At 40.7% G+C, this 13,268-nt stretch overlaps 1 protein-coding gene across 4 annotated transcripts in view; it reads left to right on the top strand.

Moving 5' to 3' along the window:
- The window catches only part of ADCY9 (adenylate cyclase 9), a 70,691-nt gene that overhangs the window by 20,920 nt on the left and 36,503 nt on the right, over positions 1–13,268 (top strand). For 2 of the 4 annotated variants that reach the window (XM_025192849.1, XM_025192852.1), the window contains exon 3: positions 10,891–11,057. The exons of 1 other annotated variant lie outside the window; for it this stretch is intronic. In XM_025192849.1, the coding sequence (XP_025048634.1) occupies positions 10,891–10,917 (27 nt within the window). In that variant the 3' untranslated portion in view covers positions 10,918–11,057. Of the gene's footprint in view, positions 1–10,890; positions 11,185–13,268 lie in introns of those variants that run through there. One more of the 4 variants, XM_006036573.3, reaches the window with a different exon arrangement.

Genomic DNA, 13,268 nt, shown 5'->3' on the forward strand with positions numbered 1-13,268 from the left:
TGAAGAAGTTCTTCCTAATGTCTAGTCTAAATCTGCTCTCTGCTAGCTTGTAGCCATTATTTCTTGTAAGCCCCGGGGGCACCTTGGTGAATAAAACCTCACCAATTCACTTCTGTGCCCCCGTGATGAACTTATAGGCAGCCACAAGGTCGCCTCTCAACCTTCTCTTGCGGAGGCTGAAAAGGTCCAGGTGCCCCAGTCTCTCCTCATAGGGCTTGGCCTGCAAGCCCTTAACCATACGAGTGGCCCTTCTCTGGACCCTCTCCAGGTTATCCACATATCTCTTGAAGTGTGGTGCCCAAAACTGCACGCAGTATTCCAACTGCGGTCTGACCAGCGCCCGATAGAGGGGAAGTATCACCTCCTTGGTTCTGTTCGTCATGCATCTGCTGATGCACGATAAAGTGCCATTAGCTATTATGTCTGCTCTTTACATTCAGACCTTTTAAAATATGATTTTTAACATAATAGTTGTATTTCATAATAAATAATAGCTCATATAGAACATCTCAGCCATAGTTCACAAAAGACTCCATCATGATTTCCAATTTAGAGATGGAGAAATTGATGCACAGGGCATTGTGCTGAAGTGATTTGGGCAAAGTAACTCAGGAGGTCAGCGGTAGGTTCAGGAAAAGAATTCATGTGTTATGTCTCGTAGTTCAATGCTTTATCTGACTGGGTCATATAAAGGCAAAAGCAGAAGATTTTCTTATTTTTAATAACAAACTGAATTTCCTTATAAAGTCTTTAATAGTTTTTAGTCATTTTTAAAGCCATTTTAAAATTAGAACCGTTTAGAAAATTGGTTTCTGTGCAGCTGAGAGATGTTGTAGTTAATAAATCTCATAGGCCTCAATTTTCAAACACTTAGACATACTTGTATTTTTAATCATTTGAGTAGTCCCATGTGACTACTCACATTTTTAAAATAAAGGCATTGTATGTTTGCAGGATCAAGGTCTATTAACCCCATGGATGTTTAAACGAAACGTTTTAAAATGGGATTTTTCCAGAAGCACCTATAGGAGTTAAGTACCTGACACTTACAGAAACTTTCAGCAGGCCCATTGGAAGTTTAGCATCAAATATCCTATTATTTCACTACATATAGAGATAGTGAATTGCAATATGTGTGTCATCTTGGTTAACATTATTACATTTTTTTGCTTTCATTCTTAGACTTGTATTCAACACAAATTCTTGTTTGAGTTACTGCATAAGATTTTGGAAAGGAACGTCCATATGTGTCTTACAAATGGTTATTAAAAAGCCATGAAAAAGTATTTATGTATTAGGGTTTGTCAGAAATTAAAACAAGCCCATATTCAGCTTGAATTTCAGACCTAAGATATATGAATTGAATCCATTTTTGTGTATATATTACTTTTCCCAGAATAAGTCCTCTACATTTCTTTAGTTTGTCGGTTAGCTTGGTAATGATGACTCCCCCCCTGTTTTTAAGTTTGTTTCCTGCCACCCGTCACTGTATATGTAAGGGCAGAATTTGATTTTACTTTGTGCTTCAGGAAGGTATGTGGTTCCATATGTTTACCCACTGTGAATGTGTAAGTCAGGAAACTGTAGCTGAACAAAACACCCATGATTAGTAAGCAGGGAGACAACTCCTCTCCCATGTTTTAATCCCTAACAGCTGAGTGGTTAGGGCAGTTACCTGGGAAGCTGCAAAGTTGAGTTCTAAGCTTTGCTTGCCTAGCATTAACTTCCCAGCATAATACTCTAACCACCACACCATAGGTTAGGCATTTTTTCTGTCCCTTTTCCCTTTTTGAAGCTGGTCACGTGGGTAGCCACGAGAAGAAAATGTGCAGTGCAGAGGAAAAGAACAATCTAGAGCGTGTGGCTTACTGAGATGGAAAGGATCAGAGTTGTAGTCTGGACCTTTGGTCCCACTGGGGCAGAAAGGTTCCTTGTGCTGTCCATCTGTTCTACCCAGTTGAGGTGCAAGGTATGCTGCTTCAAAAGAAGCACTACACCTGCCCAACCAGTACATAGTTTACTGAGTACACTCAGTATACGTGCATATGTTTGTGTCCACACTGCATAGGTAATAGAACCTCAAACTGTGCAAGTGCAAAAAAGGCTACTTGTGTGGCTGGAAAATTGCTATTAAGGTGCATAAAGAATAGAATTCTACTCCATGTTACAAGAGTTGACTTCCTAGTTCTGGTTCTCTGAGAGTAAAAACTCTTGTCTATAATATTTTTTTGTAGGTGCATGTGTGGTCTTTTTTGTTGGTTTGTATTACAGCATTGGGTTGTTTATTTTGAATATTTGCATGGGAGCATTTAGGAGCGGATATACTGTGAATGTTATTCTTGCTATGGTGGGAAACACTTGAGTGTTTTACAGGATTTCCTAAAAACAGTCAAACTCTGGATTACCCCAATCTCCTTTGGAAGTATTGTTCCATAGTTGGATATTCTCCACTAAGAATGTTTTGTCCTTAACTCTGGCCATGGACGTGTCTTAAAATTTTGTTGGGAAATAAGCTTTCTTCCCATCGCAGAGAGTGAGCATACAGGTGGCCAAGTGATCTCTGGCAGAAAACCCTAGTGATTCTGCCACAAGCTGTTAGCTCTTTCTAGTGGCAACTTTTCTAGATACCTGTTTTCTAGTGCCATGTGTAACACCTCTTCAGTTTCATGTAGCATAAGAGGGTCCCTGGAACCCCCCAGTATCCCACAGTCCTCTGCTGTCCCTCCCCTCCCCTTCAAGAAGGACAGAGGTAGAGTGGTTGACTTTCTGATAGCCTGCTCAGTGACATGCTGTCAGGGAGCCCTGTAGAGACCTTGCTGCGATGACTGCTTAAACAAGTCTAAGCTCTCTCCAGGACTTTCCAAGTAGCTACACGCCCCCAGGCTCAGTGGAGTGGGTAGGCACAAAATGGGGTAGAGGGGGGCAGTTAGGTTGAGGGTGAGGGAATTCTTTCTTTCTGATACTGAAAGAGCCCTGGGAAGAATTGGAGCTCTGTCTGTGGCACTACAGGGGAAGGGGGGCAGGGATGAGGAGAGCAGCCCTCAGCCCCTACCACCTCCGCTTGGTAGCTGTTGTTTCAGCAGCTGCCGGCTGATCATTGACAGTCTCTCCCCTTTCATGGCAGAGGATAGGCTGTCAGTTATCGGGCTCTGTTGAAGGCCAGGGGACCCATCTTGCAGCCATCTATCAACCCCGCGCTGGAAAGTTTCACTTTGAGCAAACATTGTAACTTTCCAGCCAGGTGGCTAGAACACCTTTATGGCCGCCTTCTTGATTGTCCTTTCCTAGACATTTGCAGCTGAACACCTGAGGTGGCCCACATGTGGCACGTACTCAACTGTCCCTGCATGCAGGGCCCAGGGTATGCCCTGCACATGTGCCTGCTCTTGGATCCATGGCACATGTTTTGGCTGCTCTGGGACGCATGTCACATACGGTGCAGTCCCAGATTGGCTGGGGAGGGGGTTCCACATGTGATGTGGATCCTGGAACAGTGCTGTGTGTAGAGTGGCTGGAGCACATGCCACATGCCCTGGATCCAGCATGGTGGGAGGGGGAAGTGTGTCTATGAGCCCATTCCTGCCCACGAGCTGGCTCTGTACCACTCATTGGGTCTGTGGGGAAAGACAAGTTTGACACCCTTGCCTTGAGTCTTTTGCATCCCTTGTAACACAGGGCCTGTATGTCTTCATTGGAAGGTGGGGGCAGTCTCTTAGCTTTTCTAAGTTGTCTTTTTCTTTCAGCCATCATCGCTTTAGTCTTAACAAGGTTCATTCCGAGCCAGCTGCTCTACACTCAAGAGCTGACCTTTTAGTAGAGGACGTAGTTACATCAGTGGTAGAATTCAGGTTGCGATTGTGGTGCAATTTTTCAGACGGTGCAACATGTTGTGAATGATTGCTCAATTAGATCATTTAATGCCAATCAAAAATCAGTCAATCCATGCAGCTACCCCTGAAGCAGTCTAATGGTTATCAAATGTAGATATTCATCTATGACTGTTGTAATCCTAAAATGTCATACAAAAGAAGGGGTAGATGAAGTATGTGATATGGCACTCATTGGACATTGTTGACAACTGTGCATGTGACCGTCAGGGTTTGTCTACACTGCAGTGGTAGTATGTCCTGACCAGTACAGATCTGAATACACCATGGTCCCTGTTCATATTGTCTTGCTTCAAATCTGGAAGTATGACAGAGCTGTCCTCAGCAGGGGAAATCTGAATACACCATAGACTAAGGGCTTGAGAGTAGCCTCACTGGCATGTTCTTCAGTCTTTTTATCTTTACTTCCAAGTTTGGGGTATGCTTGAGGGTTTTGGTGGTTAAGGAATGCTTAGACCTGTCCTGGCTGGAGCATACTGCTATGGCAGTGTGGAGAAGCCCTTGGTGGTCTCATGTAGCATTGAGAAGAAGAGGGTGCAGAATGGCAGACTTTGGGACCTTACATATGAGCACCTCCAGGGATGAGGTGGAATTCATTGCCATTATTTTCCAAATTTTGGAGGAATGTTTGTAACCCCTCTAATGCTGTGCCATTTATTCCTGCTACATTATGTAGGCAGGTTAGCAAGAACTTTTGATCTGTTCAATTGCACTTTCTTCTCTTACCTTGTATGTGAAATTCAGTTTTAGTATTAAATAATCTTAATCTGTTTCAGTCTGGCTTTCAACCTGGATATAGCATAGAAACTGTCCTTGTGGCTTTGGTAGGTGATGTTTGCCTGAATAGTGACAAAGGTAAGTGCCCTGATGATTTTACTTGATCTTTCAGTGGCCTTCAATACAGTTGACCATGAGGTGCTGATAAAGCATTTACTTGACTGGTGGGTAATTGTAGGGCAGCTCTAAATTGGTTCCACTCTTTCCTAGCAAGGAGGTCCCAGAGAGCGGTGATGGGTGAGTTCTTGTAATCCTCCTCGGGACCTTTTGTTTTGGGTCCCCTGGGGCTCCATTTTGTGCCCCCCCCCCCCAGTTCACTAATTATATGAGGCTGCTGGGCAAGACTCTCCAGAGATTTGGAATACAGGGGTGGGTCACCAAAGTTGTCTCTAGTGCTCCAGAGTCTGCACTGGTTCCCAGTAGTCCTCCTAGAGCAATTCAGGGTGCTGGTTTTGACCTATAAGGCCCTAAATGGTCTGGGCCCTATGTACCTAAGGGACTACCTTCTTCCTTATGCCCCTTTATGGTCCGTAAAGTCAGCTGAGAGCAACCCTCTACAAATACTATCAGTACACCAAATCCACTTGGCACGAATGGGTAGGAGGATGTTCTCCATATTTGCTCCTCAGCTCTGGAGCTGCCCCCCCTCTTAAGGCTTGCCAGAGCCTGAGTCTGGACATCTTTCAGAAGCACTGTAAAACCTTTGTCTTTGGGCAGGCATTTACTAAGCCAAGATGAAATATTGTTTAGGGGTCTCTGTTTTATCTTGATATCCTAGTTTCCTTTTAAGTTGTTTCTGTTCTCTTCATTCTCCTGTTTTAAGTTGTTCTGTTTTCTTATTGCAAGCCATTCTGAGCCTCTCTTGTGAAAGTTAGTATATGGATTGACTAAGTAAACTTTGCTTAAAAGTTAGTGTACCTATCAAGGATTTTTTCTTTACACTGTATGGCATTAAAAATGCACAGTATTTTTGAATACTGTGTTTACTTGTATATCACTTGTACCGTTCTCTACAAAATTAGCCTTTCAGAATTGGGTTGTGTGTCCTAAGTGGGGAAGCTGATTTTCTGCCTGGAGTAGAAGCATGGAGATGCTTGTAGATGGCTGGTGCCGCCTGCTGCTTTTCATAGTGGTCCCTCCATCAGCTGTAAGTGTGTGTGGTTTCCAGTAGGGGCAGATCCAGGGAGGGCTGCAGTGGTGCAACTGCACCCCGTTTTGATTTTTGTTCCACCCAGGGTTTAAAACCCATTGTCTGGCAGCAGCAATGGCATTTCTATTCAAGCAGTGCTGAGGGAGTCAATTGACAATCATGGCTCATTATAATCAACCCAATTTCTGCTCATTGTTCTTCACCTCACTGGTGTGTTTATCATTTTATGTGTGTATATTTTGGGGGCTAATTTATGTAACAATGTGAATTGTATTCATCAAATATTTTTCGTTGATGAGTAGAGAGCAAGTACGATTAAAATGTTGTGCATGCATTATTTCATTGTTTGCCATAATGGAGAAGGCTGTGCTTTGTTATGGTGAACATGCTTTCTTTATTTCATCCATTTAGAGTAAAGGATTTTGCTAATTCTTACATTGCTTACTATTAGTTTATAAATTAGATAACGCCTTAGCACTTTATGGGTTTTTTTAAATAAATCTTGCTAATTCAAACTATTTTTGTAGTAATTCACATAAGGTGATAATTTTAATTTATGGGTAAATCATGAATTTGTTATGGCAAAAATGTCAATGCATGGAAATTAGATTTTAAAAAATATACATTAAAGTACATTTCTTTGTTAGTATTTTATGACAATACAGCAGTACATAGCTGAAAAACTGTTAAAAATGCAAGTAATTTAAATGCTACATTTAGTACATATTAAATATGTACTAAATATTTAATAGGGGTGTGGGGCTTCTCAAGTTGGGGGGGGGGCATATATGCCCCCACCATCATCCAACCACACACTATATTTAAATTGGAAAAGCATGTTAAAGTAACCAACAATTATCACAATTATTAATAAAGCAGAATGCTATTCTAACAACTTATACTAATGTTTAAAAAACAATACAAAATGAATCTACGTGTAGGACATATGGAGAGACTAACAGAGAATGTCAACAGATTTTTCCCCCTTTCCCTTTTCTCCCTCCCGTCTCCTTATAATTTTAAATGATTATTTGGAAGTTTGAAATTTATGCCCAGCCACTGGTCAGCTGAGAGCTAACAGAGGAAAATCTCGAGTGAGATTCACCTGGTAATTCTCAACCAGGGTGCCTTGAGATCCTTTCAAAGGTGCTGCAGCGTGCCACACAGTGTTAACACTGTTAGGTGGGCAAGTAAGATAAACCCAGTTTTCATATAGGAATACATAATATTAAAAACATGACTAGCTGTGGACTTTCTGAGTTTTGCAGCAGAAGAATTGCTCTACTTTTTATTTTTCTGTAGTAAAAAAAAATAGTGGAAACCAAGAGCTGACACTTTCTGAGGGGTGCCTCCAGTCTAAAAAGGTTGAGAGCCACTGATCTAGAATAAGGCCAGTGAAATGCAGTCAAGATACTTGGCAGACCAGGGTCCAGTCCTACAGATTCTTATTTATATGGGAAGCCTTTGGTGACATAAGGAATGCCATTGATTGCAGTGGAAACTAAATAGGAGTTTTTAGGATTCATCCCAGTAAATGGCAATCAAAATACTGTTAAATGGCTAAAAGACAATCTGGTTTAGATAGGTTCTTGAACTCCCTTGTGAAGGGAATGGGAAGTTCAGTAGATATGCAACAATGGTTCATATAGACTGACTTGTTGCTTTTCTGGAGGAGAGAAATGAAGGATGTGAAAAGTCCATATTTAAAAGTCGCCCCCCCATCAGGCTGTTGACAGGGAGGCACATCTCTCATCTATACTTCATTAACCAAATCCTGGAAAACAGTTGGACGACCAAAACATGCTTCTGTCTAAAAATATTAAGAATATTAGAAATGTTAACTTTTTTTCTGATATGGCCATACAGTAGACTGTGGGAAGAGAAGCTTACTTTTTGTTTAAAGCAGCAAAATTATTCTAAAGGTCATCTTCTAAATACTTTGTGTTTAAAGTTTGTAGAGAACTCTAGAAATGTTCCAGTGTGCATGCATTCAAATAGATGAAATGCCATGTATTAAAATTAGAATGCTGTGTTGGTTTCCATGGTGTGTGTGTGTGTGCGCGCGCGCGCGTGCATGTGTGTGTGTGGGCTTGATTATCCCATTTAGGACACTGTTTGTAAGTTACCCTTAAAACTCTGCAATGCAGGATGTTTTCCCATAAGGAGCCATGTTCCCACACATTTCCTTAATATAGCATCATTTTTTTCAGTGAAGTTAAGAAAAGGAGGAACCCATGTAGTGATACAGATTAATCTTTTAAATTATTAAAAAGGAAAACTATAAAGTTACTATTTTGACTAATATCAAATTTATGATTAATTCAATTTTTTATATTTGTGTTTTTCCTTTGTCTCTTTATAGCACAACTTTTTACTAAAATAAAACATACATTTGAATAAAAGACTGAAAAAAATTGTATGATTTGACAATTATTTTTAGAAACCGTAAAGCATTAAAAAATATCTGTTACATGAGAGAAAGAGAACACAAATTGCAAGCTTTTAACCATGCATGAGTGTATGCAACATTTGTTGTGTTGGTGCTCATGGGTGGATCCACGATTTTGTAAACAGGGGTATAGGAGCAGCAACCAACATTTCAGGGGTGGGTGTGCCCAAGACCCCCACCCCCGCTACTGAGAATGGGCAGACTATGCCATGGGAGCAACAGCTAGGGACTTTTTTTTTTTTTTTTTTTTAAGTCCATGAGTCAAGGAAAAATACCCCTCTTGGGCTCTCAACACTGCTCCCCTCCTCTTTGTGTTCACTGATACCTCTTCTTTCATTTGCCTTTTCCCTGCCTGCTGTTGTCACTGTCACCAGCTGACCCAGGGGCTGGGGGAGCTCCAAGCAGTCTGTGCAGTGTTGGCAAGTTAATCTGAGGGCAACAGCAGTGGCAGCAGGCAGGTTCCTCCCTCTTGGAGCCTGCTCCTGGGCTTGTAGGGAACACCTATGGGGATTGGGGCTAGCAGGATCCTGGAAAAATGTTTTTTTTTCCCAAGTTGTTTATTTCTTTTTGCACTTTGGAGTCATTGTACTCATTTTCGGAGCCTATCAAAATGTTTAGAATGTACAGCTCTTTTGGAATGGTTTGACAGGCTTTCTGTGCCAAGTGCTTTAAGGAAGGATATGGCACCAACATTTGTTGCCTTACTGTAGTTCTTGATGACTCAAGATTTCTTTAGATCAGTCTCTGCAGGGACTTACTTGCATGTACTCTATTCTGGAATCTCAAGGCATCTTATTAATTAATTTATTCATTTATTTTTAATGCTCAGGCGATTTATAACCTCTGGCAAAGTAGATTGTTGCCTATGAAAGCCCATGCCTCTCTGAACCTAAGGTAGTCTCTAAGGCTGCTTACAGATGTTAGAACCCCCTACCCCCAATCCCACTTTACTGGAAGAAGCAGCGTGTTAGTTCATCCCAGCTCCTCACTGTCTGTATAGATTTGGCACTTCAGCAGGGCTTTTTGGTGCTTTTATCTAATAGCTAACTCAATCAGATATTAAATAAAACTGCCAAAAAGCCCCACAGAATTGCCCAATCTATAACGGTGTTGGACGACCCACGTCCAGCTAATGCAGTGCTTCTTCTGAGCATGTGCTGGGCTTGGCACAGGATTGCACTGAGTTTAAAGTAAAGTGCCGTTTTTGTGTGTGTGTGTGTGTGTGTGTGTGTGTGTGTGTGTGTGTGTGTGTGTTTAACAACTGTAAGCAGCCTAAGGTACCACCCTGCCCTGCCTTCTGTTTATTATGGGTTGGAAATAGGGGTTCTTTGGCTAAGACTCACTTGTCACATACAAAGCAGTTCCTCCTTACAGACTACTTTTAAAGCGTTGCCTTCACAGCAAAGGAAAACAGTGAGATCACTGGTCAGGAAAAATATTAAGGACCATAGGTGGGGAAATATTCTTTGCATGGACAAAGTAGCCCTGTTGCCTATGAAAGCTTATGCCTCTCTCTACCACTTAGTTCCTAAGGGGCCAACCTGCCTTGCCTTCTGCTTGTGCAAGAACGTTTTGGAGCAGTTTTATTTTGAGCTCATTGGCTGTGTTTTGTTGTGATTGCTTTGGGAATTATTGTATTTGCACAGATTGACTGGTATCTTGTTTTTATCAGAAGTAGGGGATGGAAATAAATCAAAAGTGAAGTGTTGCTATGTTTATTCGGAAATATTGGTTACTTGACTCTTCCTGGATGTTCTCTTACATTTCTGAATATAGCTCTTGGATGCCCATAAAAGAATAGCTCCTTCAGTGAAACATGGGATACAAGCCATAAAAGCCATAACTTACACAGTCAGAAAAATTATATTTACTGGTGAGCAACCTTCCCCCCTCCCTCCCCCCATGGCAACTGTTTTAAATAGTTATTTTCAGACTGGACCCTAAAACTTGGAGGAGAACCAGAACATTTAATAAACAAAAAGTGCATTTTTCCTCCTCTATTGAAATGACTGTATTTATGCTTTTATTTGTGACCCATTACTGGATCACACATAAGTAACTGTATCTTTGTAATTTCTCTCTTTTGCTTACTTTTAGTTTTTTAAATGTTTATGTATTTATTTGCTAATATATTGAAAGCGTAAGCAATTTGATGTATGCAATGACTGTTGTGAATAGTTAAAATGATATAAACTTATTATTATAATTTGCTGTCCTGAAATATATTCTAAATTATGAATCTGAAAGATAGGATTGAAACCCTGGAAGTTTTAACTAATTACTTAATTAATTAAATAAATCCTGTCTTGCTTCCTCTGTTTCAGCAGGCCATAGTCACGGGACTGAAGAGCAAAGCCACATGTACTCTGTTTCAAAGTTTCTAGATCTTGCAGTACCATTGGAAATATTCACAAAATATAGTGGCACTTGCTGATAAATTTAAAAAATGGATGTTTTCCCTAATATCCTATTCTTCCCAGTAAGAGGGAACCTTTAAACCTTTCATCAGAAGAATGCCCTTTTGTAATGATCACTGCCTTTCAATGGGAATGAAGCCAAGCTGCTTTAAGGAAAATGGGTTGACCCTAATGTTTTCCTCTTCCAACTTCCCTTTCTTCTCCCCCCAGAAACCCTACCCCTCAGACCAGAGCTAATAATCAAGGATGGATGGCAAGACTATAAGAAGTGCTTAAGAAGATTTAGGGAGACAGCAGGGAAGAGGAAGGGGGACATTCAACAAAGGAATTGGTGGGGGCAGAATAGAAGTTGATTAAAAAATAAAATATCCAAATCATCAGAAAAATAAGCTGGTAGCATTCTCTTTGAATTTTGCGTTTAGTGCCTGTATATAACATTAAAAAAAACTGCTCTAAAAAAACCCAAGGACATTCTCAGGTAAAAACTATTAATACAGCATTAAGGTTGAGTGCATGTTGGCAATACAAGAGTAAAAAAAAAAAAGACATTTTGTAATTATTCCAAAGTCTTTGGAAATTAAGACTTAATTAAATTTAAAAAAAATTAAAGTGTGGAAATATGCAGTCTCAGTACACTAAAGTAATCTTAAATCTGTCAATTAAGAAATCAGTTTGATCTTGCACTATAATTATTCTAATTTATTAATCCATAAATGTATGGTTATTGAACAGCACCATAATACACCAGGGTGAAAATTGGCGATATTTTAACTGTGTGTTTTTCTGTACCTGATTTGTGTTTGGATTTCTTTCCAATGTAACCGTAACTCAGAATTTCCAGTGTTGAATACTCAGATGGGAAAAATAGTAAATCTCTGCAAATTATATAACATGCTCCCAACCTTAACTCAATTTTTTTTTTCTTTTTCTGGGAATTATCTTCAATTTAAATGAAACTGTTTCCCTAATTTCAGTATATAGAAGGCTGTCATTTCTAAATTAACCTGTTAAGATAAATGGGGTAGTTTACACTACAGTAATATTTGTAGGTTGTTTCCAAGCTTAAGAAGACTCTATGGTCTTTATTTCATGCCCTTTTCTACAGCTGTGTTTTGGCAATGATGAGCACTAGAAATGTTATTTTTTCCTCAAATAAAGTTTAATGTGGAATAAAGAGTGTAAACTCACTGAAATCAGTGAGGGTCTTTCCATTGGCTGCAGTGAGCTTTATAATATTAGGGCCTAAGTTTGGGGAGGATTGTATTTTGGGAGTTTCATTAGAAGTATTTTTAAAAAGTGGGCTTCCAGCTTTCTTTTTTCCGGCTTCATGATACATAAAGAATGACACCGGGAAGTGTTTTCCTGCTTGTTTTTAATGTTGATATATAAGAAATGTCATATCTAGATATCTTTGCTATTTCTAGTATACCTAAGGAGCTTCTCAGGGATATTTATTTTGAGCTTTTGCTCCTTAATAGAAGTTAACTGTTTTAACAATGGGTTGAAATATTGCTTAGTCAAATTTAAATTAAACGTGTGTTAATAAAAGCAAATGAACGTTAAACACTCTTACTAATTCTTTTTCCTCTAAATTGCTAAATTTTAACTCTCTGTACACTTGTCATTATGCCATTTTAGAAGACTTTTGCAGTTATTGTAACCTTCTAGTCTAGATAAGTTTCTGATGCAACAGACAGGGAAGTAATATCCTTTCAGCCCTTCTTTATTAATAAAAAAGTAAAGGTAAAGTTTGTCATGTTTGCATTTGCAGAGTGTCTAGTACACTGTGGGTTCTGCTGGAAATTAGGAGACATAATATGCAATCAACTAATTGAACTTGCTTTTAGATATATCTCAGTTTTGATACTTGGGGCATATTGTTTCTGGATTAACTTTGGTGGTACACTTCACTCGTATACTTGAAAAGGGGAGTGGAGAAAAGTGGTGGTGCACATGCAGTTTGCAGATGTCCAGTTCCAGTGCAGCTTTCTAGTGACTGGAAGCTGCATTCATGCCACAGCTGGCAAATGGGGAGGCTAGGAGAAGTGGTGGTGGCAGAAGTGTGGGGAAAGCCCTCCTCAGCAGAGGTGGTATCTGGCTGAACTAGGACTGCAGCCTCTCCAACAGGGTTCATAGAGCTTCTTCACTGTGTACCCCAGGACTGATCTGGGGGGTTGTAAACCAACTCTTTGCTGCCTTGTGAAACTCTGGGGAACAGGCATGGCTGGGGCGGGGAGGGGGCACAGGGACTCATGTTGGTGAGATGGAGTTCAGCATGGCAGGGGTGAGGGCTGGGCAAGAAGGCTTCAGGCTGCCCATTAGCAGCTGAACCTGGAAAGGGAGCAGGGAAATCTACACCTACCTGCCCAGTGCGGGGTGGGCATAGTGTGTATGCAGAGCAGGGCACACCAGATTGCAGTATTGAGAGCTCAGGTGTGCAGGGCAGCCTTGTCCTTAGGGTGCAACAGCAGCAGTTTGGAGATGTCTGGTCATGGTGTTGCTGCAGCTTCTCCCCACGCCCTCCTGCAAAGTGCCACAGCTGTACCCTGCCTGCACCCTGGAGACATGGCTGTTTCCTGTTCTGCACT

This window comes from Alligator sinensis, unplaced genomic scaffold (genome assembly GCF_000455745.1).
Source record: "Alligator sinensis unplaced genomic scaffold, ASM45574v1 scaffold1406_1, whole genome shotgun sequence".
In the NCBI taxonomy this organism is placed as follows: Eukaryota; Metazoa; Chordata; order Crocodylia; family Alligatoridae; genus Alligator; species Alligator sinensis.